This window comes from Sinocyclocheilus rhinocerous, unplaced genomic scaffold (genome assembly GCF_001515625.1).
Source record: "Sinocyclocheilus rhinocerous isolate Xijiao unplaced genomic scaffold, SAMN03320098_v1.1 scaffold168, whole genome shotgun sequence".
NCBI lineage: Eukaryota > Metazoa > Chordata > Actinopteri > Cypriniformes > Cyprinidae > Sinocyclocheilus > Sinocyclocheilus rhinocerous.
In genome coordinates this window covers 795,993-816,026 of record NW_015635532.1, presented here as the reverse complement: position 1 = coordinate 816,026, position 20,034 = coordinate 795,993, and the positions used below count along the sequence as shown (strand labels likewise).

Sequence of the window (20,034 nt, the reverse complement as noted above, 5' to 3'; positions counted from 1 at the left end):
GTAGTGTATATATATATATATATATATACAGTATATATATATATATACTGTATATTAAAAAGTTTGGATTATATTTCATTTTATATTTTCTGTTTTCATTTTACTTTTAGTTAAAATTTTAGTAATTTAGTAATTAGTAATTTTTTGTTTTTGTTTGTTTTAGTAATTTTTGTTGGTTTTTAGTTTTTATATAGTTATAGTTTTCAGTTTTAGTGATTTTAGTACTTAAACATAAACTAAGTGAAAATGAGAAATGTTGTCTTAAGTTTTTTGTCTTTTATTTTATTATGTTATTTCAAGTATTAAAAATATATATTTTTATAGTTGTAGTTTTAGTTAACAATAATAACCCTTATGCTTATTTGCTGCTCAAGAAGCATGTCTTATTATTATCAATGTTGGAAATGGTTGTGCTGTTTTATATTTTTTGGAAATGGTGATTCATTTAATTTTTCAGGATTCTTTGACGAATAGAAAGAGACAAGTGAATTATACAGTGAAATATTCCAGTGCTATGTAGGATTTTAACACTCTTGTAACACCACATTTCCAGTGAAACTATTTGCCCAGAATTGCTATATACAGCATTTTTGCAGTTGTAGTAAATCATTTAAGTATTTCAGGCATGTAGATGATTTGTATATGACGACAAGGTCGTGGGTTTGATTCCCAGGAAACACAATACTGATTAAAATGTAAACCTTTAATGCACTGCAAGTCCCTTTAAATAAAAGCATCTGCCAGATGAATAAATGTAAAGCTGTAGAAAAAGAGAAATTGCTCTGAAGGAAAAAAAAAAACAGAAAAACTTCTTGAAGTGAAGAAATCCTTCACAGATGCTTGTGCTAAAGCTGCAATAGAGGGTCAGTTTTTTAAACGCTATTTGATATTAATTTAACATCCGCTCTGCTGAGCACTTCTGCTAACGATAATCAGTGTTGGGGAGTAACTAGTTACATGTAACGGCGTTACGTAATTTAATTACAAAATAAATGTAACTGTAATCAGTTACAGTTACTAAGAAAAACTGTGTAATTAAATTACAGTTACTTATGAAAATGTTAACGATTACAAAGGGGATTACATTTGAATATTTACACACTTTAATTTATTTTAATTGATTTCGTTCCCAAATTGCGCTGACTACTCTGAGACATACGGCCCTATAATTTCCACGATGCGGAAAACACAGAAGCCGATTTGGCCTGCTATTTTAATATTATTATCGTATAGTTGCCTGCTGAATGTACTAAAGCGATTATTTCAGAATTCTCCATTCGATAATTAAATCTCTAATAAATCATGTATTTGAGTTGATGTATATGCTTTTATTTATTATTATTTTTTATTTTTATTATTATCATTTATTTCTTATCTTAACTATTTCTTATGATTTTAAATCTGCATTGAACTTCAGATCAATCTCAAAGTAAAAGGCGGTACTAAAGTCTGATTTTGTGGTGGATGTGTTCAAATTTGATCATCTTAATTCAAGTGATGAAGGATTTTGAAAGTCTGACAGTGTTGAGCACTACTGTAAGCTTAACCCTGCATGGTGTAAATGTTTGAAAATGATTAACAGTTGCAAATAAACATTCATTAGAAATGTAGAAAAGTAATCAAAAAGTAATCAAAAGTAATCAGTTACATTACTTTAATAAAGTAATTGAAAAAGTTACACTACTATTACATTTTAAATAGGGTAACTTGGAATCTGTAACCTATTACATTTCCAAAGTAATCTTCCCAACACTGACGATAATGACAAACCTCCATGAATAACTAATCAAGCTCTATTGTTTTTACAGAAACACCAATAGAGACCAGCAGGCAGATGCATGCATGACCACACCATATGGAGACTAAGAGAATGAGTGTGTGTATGTGTGTGTACCATCTGCACTAGTTTTATCCTGTGTGAATGACTCCTTTAAGAAACGCTACAAAGCATGATTTCTGTAACTAATCCTGCTTTTCTCACACACTTCTGATCAGCTCACCTCACTGATCTTGGTAAATAGTGCCGCTCTGAAACCTAGTGAGCTGATTTGCTCTCTACTCACTGTATAACACCTTCTTAAGCACCATAATAAATGACTGACAGCCACACATGTAGTTAGATGTACCGTTCGTACAGCCATGAAAGGGAAAAATCACAAAGTGGCAATAGAAATTCTGAATTCTCCTTCAGGGAATTTGCGCTGCATCAGAAACGCTTTGGGAATGCCTCTGCGTGACCGTGTCCTGAAGCATGTGTGAAATCAGTCCAATGGATGTAGAGACTAGGAAGCTTAAATGCGCATTCGAAACAAACAGCGCTAGCTTCTGTGTCTTCAACAAGCGCTCTGTGTGTGTCAGTCTGAAATATCTGTTGTTTGTCAGTGCCAGTGCACAATCACAACAATATATGGCGAGCAAGAAAAACAGGCAGCACATTAGACCGTGTGTTTTTCCCTGCCTGCGCTAAACATTACAGGTGTGAATACATACGATCATTGTGTTGTTTGTTTGGGAGCGGGGCATGCACAGTTGAGGGGGCTGACTGTGAGCATTTTGCTCCCGCCGGGCACACTTTGAGGAGTGTGTCCATGTTTGCGGTCCTTGTGGATCTGGTCCCGCTATTTCTGAAGCACGGCAGCGATTGAGATCGTGGGGATCGCATATGGATCTAGAGGAGGGGTTGGAAACTAGACTCGCCCTTTCTCTGCCTTCACCCCCTGGATCTAGCGCTCTCTCTCAGGGTTCAGAAGCCCGCGCTGCGGTTTCTTCCCCCCAAACGAGAGCTCAATTCTGCAGCTATCTTCCTCCAAGGAGGATGATGTTGTTAACATTGATACAGAAGAGACTGAGGAATTGCCACCTCAGTCTCTTACATATGAGCAGACTGCATTTCAGCTCACGTGTTTCTCTATGCCCTTGCTGCATCAGCGTGACTTATGTGTGGTTTGTTTGAGAGAGGATCAAGCACAGTCAGCTCTTGAGGGGGCTGGCTGTGTTCATTCATAAAATTCCCGACGTGTACTAATGTGCACTATCTGGAATGTTGGCGTTTCTTCTCAAGGAAAGAAAGTGTTATGCAATGTAGAATCGAGTGGCTTGGATCTCGCCTTACTGAGGCAATGCGTGCATTACAGATCTGCAACAAAATAACGCAGGGGGAAATTTTGAGCAGATAGGAGATTCCCTTTCTCTCTCTCTTTCCTCCCACCACATACAAATGTATTAATGTGTTTGCAAGCTATTATTCATGATTCTTTTAAATTGCATGTATTATTATAATATTCAGCTTATGTTTTACTTGTCTGGTTGTTTGGCTACATTTAATTCTGAGGAATTAAATGATGAAATAGTCATCTTGCTTTGAGAAGTTTAGATGTCTATATTAATTTAGCAGAGGGATTAGAGATGGGCCTTACCCTTTCTCCTCCCTCACTCTCTAAATACAGTGCTCTCTTGTGGCTCTCATGGGACACTGGGAGGCTCACATCCTCTGAGGAGGTTATCAAGCAGCCAGTTCGGTTTGTCCCTGCCAGTCATCCGCTTCAGGGCACCGAGCTGATTGCTCAAGAGACCAGTCTTGAGAGACTGGTTCCCATAATTAGGGAGAAGCGGTTCACACCTCATTATATGATGCCCATCTCCCCTCAGTGCCCTCAGGAGGCTGGTCTGTTAACCCCGCCACCTTTGGAGCTTCAGGGCACAGCGGTCTCCAGTGGTACGTCACGAGAATGCTCATCCCCTCAAGTGAGGTTGCTAGAGTGGGTAAATTGGTCACTCCCTGCCAGTCATCCACTTCAGGACACTGAATTAAACTCTCTAGGTATCAGAGGCTAAGTCTCGAGAGACTGGTTCCCTTAGTAGACCTCTTGGCAACGTGGAAACTTCTGCCAAATGTGTCTCAATGGGTCCTGCGGATGGTGTGTCCCGGGCAGGCTCTGGAAGTGGAACAGAAAGTAGTTACTCTCGTGAGCAAAGAGGCCACAGAACGTGTTCCTCCTCTCAAGTGGGTGTCCGGGTTCTACATCCGGTACTTCATCGTTCCATGGAAGGATGGGTGATTGCGTCCCATTCTAGGTCTGTGCCGACTGAATCATTCTGTCAAAACGTCCACAATCAAGAAACAGATTGTGACTCAAATCAGATCCGAGGACTGGTTTGTTACCATAGAGGACGCATACATCCATGTATCCCTCCTTCCACAACACAGGAAGTTCCTGAGTTTCACTTTTGGGGGCAAAGCATTCCAATATTTGGGTTTTTCCCTTCGGCCTAGCACTGTTACCCCACACTTTCACCAGTGCGTGGATGTGATTCTGGCTCCTCTGCGACTCCAGGGCATCCATGTATTGAATTACATCAACGATTGGTTGATATTAGTTCAGTCAGAACAGATGGCGGTTCGGCATCGAGATGTCGTTCTCACTCACATGAAAGAGCTGGGGTTAAGGCGGAACACCAAGAAGAGTGTACTTTCTCCAGTACAGAGAACCAATTTTCTCTGTGTTGTATGGATTTCAACAACGATGCAGGCACATTTGTCTCCTGCTGCTTGTGTTATTTGATTCCCACAGCCGTGAAAAGTGTGAGGCTAGGCCAGTCACTCACTGTAATACAGTTCTAGAGACTGTTGGGTCTGATGGCAGCAGTGTCCAACGTGATATCTTTTGGCCTGCTGTACTGCTGCTAGCGACGGACGCCTCCCTCACGGGTTGGGGAGCGGTCATGAGTAACCGCTCTGCCCAGGGTCTGTGGGAAGGCCACCATCTCACGTGGCACATGAATTGCCTGGAGATGCTGGCCGTGTTTCGTGCACTGAAACACTTCCTTCCAGACCTGAGGGGCCATCATGTGCTTGTCCGCACAGACAACACATTGGTGGTCACCTACATCACCACCAGGGGGGTCTGCATTCTCGCCCACTATACAAGTTGGCACACCAGATCCTCCTGTGGACTCAGGGAAAACTCCTCTCACTCAGTGCAGTTTACATCTCTGGGCACCTGAATCAGGGAGCAGACATCCTGCCGAGACGGGCTGAGGCCCGGGGAATGGAGGCTCCATCCTGATGTGGTGGAGCAGGGGGTGGATCTGACCGTGTAAGCAGTGTGGCTGAGCCTGACTAATTTAATTAGCCTCAGCCTGTAATTATTCACTTTAAAGAGAAATGAGGGTTATGATCTTGTCCATTAAAGACATGACAAGAGATTTAAGGAGCTCAGAGAATAACGTGTGTGTGTTTCTGTGCGGTGCGTGTGTGTGTGTGTGTGTGTGTGTGTGTGTGTGTGTGTGTGTGTGTTTGAGTGCAACATTGTCTTTGCCGTAATCTGTTATTGTGGCATGGCATGCGTTCTCAGTGAATTTCATTGTGTGTGCAGGCCTCATTACAGCCTCGTTATGGGGAAATTCTCTCCGAATGCTTCATGTGCATTGGTATGGTTTTGGTGTTTAGTCAGCGTTTCAGAGCCAAACTGCAGTGGCAGCAAACGCGGTGCACAGAGACGGCAACACAACAATCTGCCGTTTAAACTGCCTGCAATTTATGCACAGGGGCAATACCGCTTTATCTGGAGCTGGGGACCAGCTCCGTTTAACTGGCAGAAAAACACTCTCCTGTAGGTTTAAAGAGACCAAAAAGAGAAAAGAAAGAGGGCAAATAGAAGTAGGTTTCTGGACGACTTCACTGAAAGATGCGGTTTGAGTACAATTAACAGAGTTTTGAATGCAATATGTGTGTTTGTAAGGATGATTTGAGCACATACGGTTTGTTCTGATCTTCATCCTAAAAAAAAAAAAAGTCATAATTGTTCACATGGAGTCTGGTTTATTTGTTTATACATGCATACTTTTTACTTAAACATTGTATTCCTTTTTAACTAAATATATTAATTATTTACCTTCTTTTTTTTTTTTTTAAGTTATATGCTGCTTTTCAGTTTTATTTTATAATGCTATTTATTTATTTATACTTTTTTAATTAAATATTGTATACATTATTTTTAATTAAAAATATAAATTATTTACCTTTTTTAAAAAAAAGTTATGTGCTGATTTTCAGTTTTATTCTTTAATGCTTTATTTATTTATTTATTAAATATTAGCTTGTTTAACTTAATTTAATTAAATTATAATCTAAATGTTCTATGCTGCTTGTTTAGTATTATTTTACATTAATTTTACATTTATTATTATATGAACTTTTAAATATTAAATAAAAAATTATATCATGTTTTTTCTGATTTGTTTATTTATTATTATTATTATTGTATTTTGTTTTGTATATATAGTGGCACTGAGGCACTTTCCTTGTCACATTCAACCAACCAAATGTGAAACACCATAAAACGCATAAACGGGCAGAAAGAGAAAATAGGTGACAGGCCAGAAGGAGGATGACATTATGATTTTATTATGCCATTAAAAATGTATTTGCAATGTTTATTTCTTCATCAGAAACAGAGAGATGAGACGGCAGAACTCATGAAACCCTAGCGTCAGCCAGCAGTGATCCGTTCCTCTCATCATTAGTGCCGTACAGTCTGGTCTCATACAGCCCGCGTCTTGGCCTAGATTCACTATGCAGAGCAAATCCCATGTGGGACCGTCACACAAGCACAAAGATGTTATCTGCATGAGACATGGCAAGAAAAATATGAACCACAGCAAATCTTTTTAAGGTTCATCACATTTGCCGCAAGCCTCAATGTAAATGAAAGTCATAGATAGAGTTTGAAGTTCTGTCATGTGAGGATTGAACACAGAAATACTGTATTCTCAATATCAAACTGATTAATCTCAGCCAGCATTCAGATCTGACCCTGTGTGAGGACGGCTCTTATCGCGAACTTTACTGGGAATCAAATCAAAGGCTGTAGTCTGGAGCCGGCAACGTCCAAATGCAAGTTAAAGTTGGTTTTGGTGAGCAAATAATGCCTTTACTGTCACTTTTGATTCATGTAATGTGTTCTTGCCGAATAAGCCACTCAGTCCTCCGCCTCTCCTGCTGTCCAGTCATCTTCATCCCCCGTTAGTCCCTCTATGTCACCTCCTCTCAGTGGTGGGGCTCCATCTCAGGCCTGCCGGGAGTCTACGTCTCCTGGTCCTGAGGAGCCCGTGGCCCCGCCTCCAGCCTCGGATGGCTCTGCTCCACCTCGTCCCGCTGTCCAGACTCCTGCGCCTGTGCTCCTCCCACCCTCAATTCCAGTGTGGACCATCAGCCATTTGGCCTCGCCGGGCTCCCTCAGTCAGTCGGCTCCACTTGGGTCGGACTTCGGCATCAAATATATATATATATATATTAGGGCTGTCAACGTTAACGCGTTAATGCATGTGATTAGTTTTACAATCCTTAACGTGTTAAAATAATTTAACGCAATTAACGCAAAATTACTGAAGCACAATTCAAATTCTATTCTAACCCTTTAACACAATTTTGCTTCTCTGCTTGAGATCAGATCATTTTAAGCTGTTAAACTCCGAGAAAGTTTTCAGTCCAATGATCCAGTAAGCGAATCCGTCCAAAACAGCGCTAATATAAAGGAAACCAGAGATTGCAGAGAGAACAGAGACTCGCGTTGCGTTTTCAGTTAATTATTCATTCAAGTGTGTTTCGCTTTAAAACACGAGCTGTCATATTTTGTGATTGTCTCTGTGATTGATACTGTGACGTCGCGCTGTGTGAAGCACAGACTGAACGGATTGTCAACACATCCCACCGCTGTATGGCCAGATGAGACACACAATACGTTTTCTCGACTGGATAACCAGTCTCGCTAGTAAAGTTTTGATGGATGAAGACATATATATATATATGTCACAATTTTCAGCATCATTACTCCAGTCTTCAGTGTCACATGATCCTTCAAAAATTATTTGATGAATAAAAAGGTAAAAATAACAGCAATAATTTAAAAATCCTAATTTAAATAATTTAAGAAATATTTTGTAATATTTAAAACATCTTTACTGTCAATTTTGGACGGTAGTGTATCACGGTTTCCACAAACATATGACGCAGCAAGAACTGTTTTCATCATTGATAATAATCAGAAATGTTTCTTGAGCAGTGAATCAGCATATTAGAATGCATTCTGAAGGATCATGTGACACTGAAGACAGAAAATTCAGCTTTGTTTTGTCCTATCGAATCTATCATATGTTGTTGCCTTATTAAAACATATGCTATACATTTAAAAGAAATTTATTTTAATTTTATAGTATACTTATATATAAATACATTCATGAATGTTTTTCATTAATGGATTTTATAATACAAATAGCAATGTGTAACATTTTACCATATTTAGTGCAACACTTTTAATTGTTCCCCACAAAATATTGTTTTTTCACTAAATGTTTGGATTTCTAAAATTATTGTGCACTGATTTTTCTAGAATAACTTCTAGAATTATCCACTAACCTAGTTTATGATATATTTTTGTCATACATAACATACATATATACATATATTTTTCATATTTATTGTTTATTTTTCTTTATAATGAAGTAGTCTGTATTTGGTAGATTGTGAAAGAATATTTATCAGTTCCACACACAGAGACATATAAATTCTACATTTATTTAAATGGAAAAAAAAACTTCACTGGTATCGGATCAGTATCGGTATCGGCATCGGCCAATACTGAACCCTAGGTATCGGAATTGGTATCGGAGGTGAAAATGGCGGATCGGAGCATCCCTAGAATAAATTACATTTTACAATATATTCACATAGGAATCAGTTAATTGAAATTGTAATAATATTTCAGAATTTGACTGTTTTTGTGATCAAATAAATGCAGACTTGGTGAGCAGTAGAGACTTCTTTCAAAACATTAAATAAAATGTAATTATTAGAAATTATGTGTCTGTAAGTGTAGATAAGAAATGTTTACATCGGCCTGAATAATCCAGTGAAACGTGTTGCTATTTTGGACTTTTTGCGGAAACAAAGAATAAATATAGCCTTTTTACAAGAGACTCATTTGGTCAACAGGGATACAAATCGTATGTATAATCGCTTTTTCCGTGTTCTTGCTTCCTCGTCAGCTTCAAATAAATCTAAAGGGGTGATGATTATATGTCAGCGTAATTTGCGCCTTAAGCTCTTGGATACCTGGGCAGATAGCAATGGCAGAATAACAATTGTGAAAGTTCATATTGAAAATAGAGATATTGCCTTGATCTCTATTTATGCTCCACTGTCCACTGCTCGCCTTCATGGCGCCAGAGAGCACACCATTAGACTTTGGGCTCATACTTTAGAGAAGCTTAAAGGTTTATTAACTTGAATTAAGGAGATTCACCCCCCTCCCAAATACACACTTTCTGGTCTTGGGCTTTTTTTGTTTTTGTTTTTTTTTGTTTATTTTTATTTAATTAAATTTTTTATTATTATTATATATTTTTTTTCATATATATTGATTTAGAGTCGTGTTTAAGGTTCCCTGTTTGGGTTATAATTGCCTTTTTTTTTTTTTTTTTATTGACGTAGACTTCTTTCAGCGCTGTTCCAATTGTTTGTATGTCAAGATTTTTGTATGGGTATATATTTCTTTTTACATAATCTTTTGTACATGTATAGTCCTTTGTACTTTGTATATTTTGGAGTATATTAGGTTTTAAATATTGTTTTGTATATTTCGGCCATTCACCCTTCAGTTTAACTGATTAGTTTTAACCAAATTATTATTATTATTATATATTTTTTTATAGATATACTTCTATTTCATTTATCAGTTGTTTTTTGTTTGTTTGTTTTTTCTGTTGCAAAGCTGATTGTTTGTCTGTGTTATTCTGTATATTAAACAATGTCAAAACAATAAAAAAAAGATAAAAAAAAAAAAGAAATGTTTACATCCACGTCATTTTCTCAGCTCATTCGCCATTGGAAGATATAGCAGAAAGTTAACTTTGAAACCGATTGTGTGTCAAAGAGAGAGAAAAAGATCCGATTGGTCATTGGGTCTTTAACCTCTTGACCAATCAGCTGGCACTAATTAGCCCTGCTGCATTCATCTCTCTCACTTTCTCAATTTCTTCATGGTAAATAGAAAGTAAAGTGTGCTGGAGTATGTTGCCAGCTGATGATCAATAATAGAAATTCTGATTGGCCTTTCTCTCAATCTGGCCGCTCCTGATTGGTCTCTGAGGGCCAATCATTGATTCTGATGCTCGACACACATCGGCATGTGCTGCTGAAAGCAGAAATGTTCTTGAATGAATGGATTTTTTTCAAAGGTATTCCTCTTGCTGTAATTAATTGGGTGGCGATACTTAACTGCTTTGTGAGATTGTGCTTAAGCTTTCTTTAGAGGTCAGATGCTTTTGATGGAGAAAATCTGACTTTTTTCAAAGAGCCTGACGCATTCATAGAAAGAGAAAAGAGGTGAGATGCTAGTAGAGTTTGCATTCATGTTCAGGGGTCTCATTTATAAACGTTGCTTATGCACAAAATGGACATAAAAGTATGCGTGCGCAATTTTCCATGTACATCTCGGGATTTATAAAAAATAAACTTGGCGTAAATATATACGCACCGTACAGACATTAGACCATGCGTACGCACTCCTTTTCCTGGAGTGAGAGAAGTAATGAAGTAAACGACGATTTTAAACTCTGTTTTCATTTCAGTATACACATTTACATTAAATATTCCACTCTCATTAATGGAAATAAGCACTGAAATTACATAAAGTCATTACGCACAAGTTAAACAAAAAGTTTATGAATTTAGACATATTTATAGTGAATGCGCTTGATCACTTTTCCTGTGGCATGCTATGTTTTAATGACAGCGAGGAGTGCTATAGGTGCACAATAATTAATCTTTAAACTAAACTGCATATCTCATTTCATGAGAACATATTTTAGTGAGAACAATGATCAATAATGGCCACTTAGCTACTTCGATATTATGGCAGACACTGCTGGATTCAGTGGTCGAACGGTCTATTGTCCGGTTTGAATAGGTCCAATGATAATAACTTACTGTACAACCGCAGCTGCACGGAGGTGTTGATGTCGTGTGAAGGCATCTCCACAACAATATGAAAAATACTACTGTATTTGAAGGATACAACTTGAAGAAATTGGTAATTTGCACGTTTCCTTTTTAAAATACTTTGTCAGTGACGAGCTGAGTCAGACAATTCTATAAGATTTCAGGAGTCAAGGGTGGAGATGCACGTAAGCACAATCTTCCCCTGACTGGGATTTATAAAGGGATTTTTGCGCAGGTTCTGGCATACGCATGGTTTTATAAATCTGAAAACTTTTGTGCGTACGCAAAATCTAGCTTTTGTGCATACGTACACTTTTAGGATGAAATCTACAGAGAGTTTTATAAATGATATATATGATTTGAATATTATAATACAAATTAGAATTTAAGGAAGTAGAATTAAAATGTTTTAAATCCAGATCAATGAATGTAACTTCTGTTTTAATACCCAACATATGGAGTATTTCCAGAAACATTAGTTGATATTAATAATCAATGTTTGTAATGCCAGCTGATTTGTATTTAATTTATATTTAATTCATTGTATTAAATACATGAAAATGTCCATGTTAATATGTCCAAGTGTAACGAGGCGACAGGGATGAGAGACGTGCGGATCCATATGCATAGCTTTATTCAGAGACATGGTCAGAAGCAGGCAGGGTCAAAACATCAGCAAACAGGTATGGCACAGACGAGACAAGAGCAATCCAAAACGGGCATGAGTCAGTCGACAGCGAACGCTATCCAGAGGGCTTGACAAGAGGGGTAATCCAGAAACACGAGCAATAGTCCAGGCGAGGTACAAACAGAGTCCGAACGGCGAGACAAGGGCTAATCCAAGAAACACAGGCAAGAATCAGAATACGAGAAAACAGGCAGGGTAAGACTATGTCTAGACTATGAAAACTAGAAACTGGCTCCGTAGAGTAGCTATCGCTAGGCGAGTGATAAACGCGATACAATACTCGGCAGTGAGAGAGAGGAAGTCTATGGCTTATGTAGGGTGTGTGGTTGGTTACAGCTGTGGGTGTAATCAGTGCAATGGATGATGGGAAATGTAGTCCAGGGTATAGTGTAACAGTCTGTGTAGTGTGAGAGTCCATGTGGTGAGCGGGTGACCTCTGGTGGTGAGTGAACGGAAGTTCATAGACCGGATTCGTGACAATAAGGCAACATTTCTTATTTTTTCAGTTTATTTTGATATGCTAAAACAGCTAAATCTTAATAATAATAATAATAATAATAGTTATTATACAGACAAAAATCAAAAAAAAAAGACAAAAATACAACATTTAAAATGAAACTACAATTAATATAAAAAAAATATGAAAATTAAAATACTAATTCAAACCACAAAATTTTGCAAGGACATGGAAATAAATTACAAAATGTAGACTACCACATTATTTATGTACAAAGATACATTTGCTATACTGTATAATTTTTACAGCATGGAGTTCTGTACACACACACACACACACACCAATATTGAATAAATTATTTATTGATATCATCATATAATAATTATATAATCATATAATCATCGTAGATAGTTCTTCCATCATTCTTCCATCTGTTTTTGCAGTTGCTAAATAAAGTAGAATGTGGCTTATCCGGTCCGGTTCTGGATCCAAAACTAATGATAAACAGTAATAATAACTGTACTCAGACAGGTGACGTGTTTATTGTGGCTGTGGTGCTGTAGTTCTGCTCAGGTCAGACTGCACTTGCTGTTTGGATGGTGAATTTGATAGAAGGTCCGTGGTTTGATTGAATGGATAATTTCAGCGGGTCTCAGCTGCAGTCCTGCGTTTTCTTTAATCTGACTGTCTGAAGATGAGAGCTGCGTCCTGACAGCTTTTCATGCAAACATCCATCATATCTGTTGACGTGAAGTCTGGCTTTTGCTTTAGTGATTGTTGTAATGAGGAATTCATATTCAAACACTGTGTTTTTGTGTTTGCTTGACAAACTCTCTAGTGAATGCTGATTAACAACATGAAAGTAAAATCTCAAACACACACCAGGGATGGGACGGTTTGTTTATCTAGATTTTCATTTATTTTGCTTGCCTTTTTAAATAAAGCAAGCAACAATTTTAAATAGTTTAAAGTAGTTTTAATTATGTTAAATAATGCAGTGCAGTTTTGTACAGTGTTATTTTAAGTATCATTGAGATACTATTATAGTTTTTAATCATATTTTGGAATAGTTTTTTGTCATTAAATTTTTTACGTTTTAATACTTTTGCTGTGCATTTTGTCATTTATTATTATTATTATTATTATTATCAATTGATTTTTTTGTTAAATTTTTTTTTTTTCTGAATTTTTGAATTTTGCCTGAATTTTTTATATAGTTTTTTGCGTGTGTGAGAGAGAAAGAACCAGTAACACCTATTATGTGATTTAATTCTCTCACTCTCAAATATTTCCTAATGAATCTGACACCATGATTTGAATTGATTTGTGTGTAGGTGTGTGTGGTTCAGGTAAACCTAAACAAAATGTCCCCACAAAGATGGCAATATCAAAAAATCCTTGACCTTGTGGGGATATTTTTTTGGTCCCCATGAGGAAAACAGGTTACAAATCATACAGAATGAAGTTTTTTTTTTTTTTAAGGGTAAGGGGATAAAAAATACAGTTTGTACAGTATAAAAACCATTAGGCTACACCTATGGAATGTCCCCATAAAACATGGAAACGTGTGTGTGGGGGAAGATCAGAGAGCAAATATGCAGGAAATTGGTTTGAGGTTTTATTTTGGTGGTGTTTCTGATAGTGGCTAGTTATATTTGTTCTCTGTTTGACCCTGTGTTCACAAAGATGGACAGAAGGAATGAAGGAAAAGGATAAAAATGAAAGAAGTGTACAAAGAATGAAAAAAAAAAACCATTGTTCCCACAATGAATAGAGAAACAGCACACACACACTCACACTCACACACACTGGGCTGTGAATTGATTTGGCGTTTTATTCCCCTGTGACACAGTCAGAGAGAGAGACTGAGAGCGTGTCAGGCAGCACAAAAAAAACTTTCTTTGTCATAAATAAAACTGAAAAAGAGGTTCAGGCTGAATTCACATAGCACATGGTATTTCAAGAACATGTGTCTTTTTCACGAACCTGCACTGGTGTAATAATGCGGCACAAGTATTTTGATTCAGAATTTCATTCTGTTCAGCATTGACACGTCTCCTGCAAATCAGGTTTATTATTAAATGCAATGTAAAAACAGATGTTTGCGTAGATTTTCTATTGGGCATTGCTCGACTTTGCTCTTTCATTGGCCTTTGGTCTTTCAATTCCCACAAGACTTGGAGTTCTCTGTCAGGCTTTGTTTACATATCAAGATACATGAATTATTATTATGTATTATTACATACATATCTGAGATGTCTCAGATACTTATCATAAAATTCCTAGACATCAATTAGTCAGAAGATACGGTACAGCTATAAAACGAATGTGCAGAGCAGCTTATTTAGGGCAGTTCGATGCCTCAGTTTTGGAAACTATTCTGATTGCTGATTCTGGAATCGACTCCTCACTGTTGTTTTCGAATCTTTTGATCAGAGGAACATGTTCAGCTAACAGTGTGACTATATGATATGAATAATATTTATTATGAATTGTACTTATTATATCATATATTATTAACAAAGCACACAATGCTGTGAAATACGGTCGACTGACTGTAACTGTCGTTGCAGAAATATGAAGAGTATTTATGCTTGATTCTATGTGTATGTGACAGGGGTAATATTTGTTTCTTACAGACAGCGAGTCGAACCCACAATCAGAACTGAAACCTAAATCACACTCACAGACCAAGAGCAGAACTGCTGATGGTGAGTGAACATCTATCTATTTATCCCCTCTGCCTGTCTGTCTGTCTGTCAATCAAAACGTTTAGTGTCAGTATGAATTTATAGAGTAAAACAGTAAAATACATTAAAACATCAAAATTGTGAAATCTTACTACAATTTCAAATAACTGTTTTCTATTGTAATATATATTAAAATGTAATTTATTTCCCGTGCTCAAAGATGAATTTTCAGCATCATTAGTGTCTCATGATCCTTCAGAAATCAATATGCTGATTTGCTGCTCAAGAAACATTTCTGATTATTATCAATTTTGAAAACAGTTGTGCTGCTTCATATTTTTGTGGAAACCGCGATTCATTTGATTTTTTCAGGATTCTTTGATGAATAGAATGTTCAAAAGAATGGTATTTATTTTAAAATAGAAATCTTTTGTATGTATTTACTGTCAGTTTGGATCAATTTAACGTGTCTTTGCTGAATAAAAATGATAATTTCTTTGACCAGTAATCAAAAATCCACGCAATAAATATTATTCGTTCTCATAAATATTATAGCGCATATATAATATTTAAAAAAAATAAAAAGACAGTAATGAGCCAGGTTCCAGATTCAGTAGAAGAGCCCAAACATGATAGCGTGACCCTGTGACCCTGTGCCCTCACAGTGTCTCTCCTGTGTTTCATACGGCTGCATAATTCTTCAACTCTTGTGGTTTTTGTCCTGGTTGCCACAGCAACAGTGAGTCTGACAGTAACTGTGGGCCACTCTGCTGGAGAGGTGAGGGAGGTGAACTTTAACCCCGGGGGGGGGTCAGAGTTTACAGTCCCACCTGACGTGGCTCTGCGTCGCTGTGATGAGATACTTGACCCGCATTCCTCTGAGAGAAAGAGAGAGCGAGAATAAGTGGGATTTGAATTAAAACGAGCCTGTCCGAGTTGTCTGACCCCCTCATGTCCAGCGGGCAGCCGTAGCGTCCGGCAGCCTGTGCGTGTCATGCGGCGTTTGAGCCGCAATGGCTGAATCTGCACTGGCACGCTGAGCCGAGGAGCTGGAGTGGCCTCTTGCACTTCATCTAATTAAGCCACGGGGAGGCAAACAGCTGGAGTCAGTGAGTGAACGGACCTGGGCTTTTCTGACCATCCTGACGGCTCTAACAGCATCTCATTCATTACTCAAGAGGTTTCACATAGAGAGTGTGTGGTGACTGAATGATGACATGTGAAATAATAGTCAGAAAAATTAAATTTTTCTAAAAGGAAGAGTTTATAAGTTTGAATGTGTTTTTTATTGAGTGTCAAATTTGATCCATCAGGCCTTTATGGTTCATATAGTCTGATACAGTGAGAATATGGAGAGAAAAAAAACAGCTTAGTTTTATTTAGAGACTCAAACTGGATAATCAAGCTAAGCTGCTTCAGTCCAGTAAGTGTTCATGAAATATCAAAGTTATTCTTATGTTTACTTTATAAAAATCAGTAAAGATTTGACAGAAGGCATGTAGTAGATTGTGATCAAAAGAAAGTTTTGACCGTGTTGAACATTTAGAGGCCTTAGACATACATGTACTGTACATTCAGCTTTATATGGTTAAAATCAACATGTTCACAACCCATTTTTCTTTTATAATGTGGCTTGCATCCTATTGAAATGTAAAATGTAAAAATGTTGGACAGCATCCGATTTTGTCCACAAGGAATTGATTGTGTGGTGAAAAATGTGTCTCCATTTGTGACGAGTAGTGGGTGAGGTCAGCTGAAAAGTAAAATCATTATTATATTGATGAAATATTGCTTAGACAAACACTAATTTATCCTTTGGAATAATGTGAACGAAAGAATCGTTCACAGTAAGATCAGGATCATGTATTAGGGAAGGAAATAGGTCGATTTTGATTTTACATCGACTTTAACAGTCAAGACTCGCTCTGCTAGCTAGTGTACACATATATTTTCTCTCGTCTGCAGTTTTTGTACTTGATTGTTTGATTCAAACCAGGGTTCGCTGTAGCAAAGACTCGTAGTTAGAAAATACCAACATTGGAAAGTGCTTCACTTTTGTTTTTTTGTCACATTGGTTTTACCATCAAAAGCAAACGAGCTCAAATGGCAAGAGAAAGCAATGAAAAATGCATTATTGTCTCATAGATGAATTGCATGTCATACAAACTGAATCCAACAGCTTTCACAACAACCGAACAGACAGACTCTGGTCTAGTGTGAAGGATCTGACCTGAGGGAGAGGAAGCTGGTTGAGTGAGAGTTTGTTTTTAGAGCAAAAATGAGACAAATTGTAATGCTGAGGGCCAAAGCAGTTTCATCTGCGCTCCTTTGCAAATGAACGGCACCAGCTGAGCCAACATTAACGTGAGCTGTTTTCCCAGCATTTTAGGGAGCACTTCGTCATGTCTGAGCCAAAATGGCCGTCGGGCGGCAATGAAAGCCAGCTGGGATGTACAGCTGCGATTGGCCAATATGGCTGCAGGACAGGTATCAAAGTCTTTGAGGATGGATGGTGCATTTTCAGCCAGGATGGCTTGCGGCTGCAGATATGTCCTTTTTCAATGAAACACTGGAAAGGAAACTGGGCTGTGGATGGTGACTCGCCTCAAAATAGAGCTGACGTGCCGAGAGGAGAGAACAACGGATGAAAGAGACGAGTGTTTTTACCGCAGTAATTCCCACCGCAATTCATCACAAAGACAAGATCCCCTTTCCTCTTCTTGTGAAGAAGGAGAGAGTGAAAACAGATACTCTGAGCGAAGCTGCAGTGGCCCTAATATGTCATTTTTGCTGAGACCGTCGCTGACAGCTGAGAGACTCGCCCTCATAGCCACAACAACAAAAGAGCAGTAACGACACGTCAAACAAAACCAAACAACTTACATTTATTTGCCGTATAAGGCAACAATGTTACATAATTAGTTGTGTTTTTTCTTTGGAGTAAAACAAAACACTGAAAACACTCTGTGAATGTCGCACCACACAATTAATATTCATCTCGTAATTAATATTCATGAGTGTTTTTCACATTGTTCCTATGCATTTAAATAATATATATCGTATGTGAATATAAATATACATATGTATTTATTCATTTATATTTATCTGTTATTAATTAGCTTATGAATTTTTGAATTGTTGAAAATGAATGCACCCCTATTGTGGTAATGCATAATGCAGTCAAACATGTATGTATGTAAATAAATAAATAAATATAATAACAATTATAGAAATAGCAACTTTATTTATATAGCACCATTTATTGCAACCCAAGTTGTCCAATGTGTTTTACAACTAAAAGGATAAAAACACAAGCACATTACTGAAGAAATTTAAACAATAAAATAGTAAAATAACAATAAAATACAAGGTAGATGTAAATCTGTCAGACTGTCAATTTGCACATTATTTGTGTGAATTTTTCACTATTTCTGTAAGTTACATAATTACGATAGTAGAGGGCGGTAAGTGACCGTAGTTGTGATTCGCTCAACTGATTCATTCAAAAACACTGATTCAGTCAAAAACGAAATAAGTGAGTGGATCATTGAATCCTTGATTCAACTGATTTATTCAAAAACATCCATTCATGCAGGAATTAAAACAAATGAGTGATAGTGAATCGTTCACTCAACCTATTTGTTTAAAATCACTTATTAATTCAGATACAAAACAAATGAATAAGGTACTGAATAATTCACTGAACCGATTTGTTTGAAAACAGTAATTCATGAGTGAGTCAGTGAATCATTTACTCGACCGATTCATTCAAACACACCCAGGATTAAAACAAGTAAGGGAGTCAGTGAATCATCCACTGAACTGATTTGTTCAAAAACAGTGATTCATTGAGAATGCCACTATGTTTTTTTTTGGAGACCCATGACAGTAATGCTGCCTTCACATGCTATCGGAAACTTCCTACTTCCCACTTCTGAAATTGTAATTACGAGTTTGTCGTATTCAAGTGCTTTGTTGTCTGAAAGAACAGAAATCACGGTGGACAGCCTATTCATTCTTGCCTGTTTTTCGGGGAAATCTTATTAAAGCCAAAAGGTATAGATTAGAAGATATTTAGTCAATATCCAACAGCTTTTGAATAAAATGTAGCATCCCATTCATTGGTAACCATATAAACATTTCTAAATTTTGGTCAAATACATGCTATTTTCGATGTGTTCAATACATACAATATGCATCAAATGGTTATTTATATACATAAATATACATGACTGTAATGGTGCTGTTGGTCTGAATGACAACACGGATGTCTGATTTGTGCACTCTCTCGTTTTCTTGTATGCAGTTAAACTGATCACGCCATTGTGTTTGTCTTTTGAGAGAGTGAAGGATGACGGCAGTGTGACAGGGCAGATAATCAGGAAGAGCTAATCCGCGTCTCTTGGGCAGTTGAGGGCGTTCTGGATTCTTGTGTGGTGTTTGGAGTCTCTTTGAGCGCTGTCAGCAACACACACACACACACACACACACACTGTCCTCCACTAACCTCCTCTCTGCCTCTTTTCTCCTCTGCATCGCTCTCTTGCTCATCCTGTCTGAGTTTCTAAGCGCCCTCAGTGCACTGTGACTGTGCTTCACACATACATGAGGATGCACTGCAGACTGTTTTGTTTGTTTTATATTAAAGTAATAGTAACGTCTAAACTAGAGATGCACCGATCGATCGGCCAGGGATCGGAATCGGCCGATTTTCCTCATGATCGCCCCGGATTGGTGATCGGCCGGTCAGTCTCACTTCTTTCCGATTCAGAGCCGATCCGTTTTGTTACCAGCAGCACAGGCAATAACGTCAGCCGCGCATAACTGCGCTAAAACGGTCAAATACATACAAAATTATGTCAAAATGCCCGTCTTGGCGAGTATCCAATTAAACACAGTCAGTTTTGGAATGTTAAATAGTTGAGAAAGAGTACACCTGTTGTGTAACAGTATATTGGGTCCGTGGATAAACTCTTAAAGGGACCGCAGTCCAATATTCCTGCTACTGTCTGTCATGTTAATCAAAGAACAAAAGACAAAGAAAATCACTTTCTGCTCTTGACTGAATACGTTTTATAACTTTAATGTAAGCATTAATCTGTATTTAATTTTTACAATGAAGACTACAGAAATTAAAATCAAATGTAAAATAACACTGAATGTTATTTTTTCATAGCTCTCTTTATTCTATTGCATTTAT

General features: G+C 37.4%; 1 protein-coding gene across 3 annotated transcripts in view; it reads left to right on the top strand.

Annotated features, from left to right (window-relative positions):
• Positions 1-20,034, top strand: part of LOC107747099 (testican-1-like) — a 284,652-nt gene that overhangs the window by 165,010 nt on the left and 99,608 nt on the right. The window contains exon 5 of one of the 3 annotated variants that reach the window (XM_016561523.1): positions 14,784-14,855. The exons of the other annotated variants lie outside the window; for them this stretch is intronic. Within the exon in view, the coding sequence (XP_016417009.1) occupies positions 14,784-14,855 (72 nt within the window). The remainder of the gene's footprint in view (positions 1-14,783; positions 14,856-20,034) is intronic. 3 annotated transcript variants of the gene reach the window in all.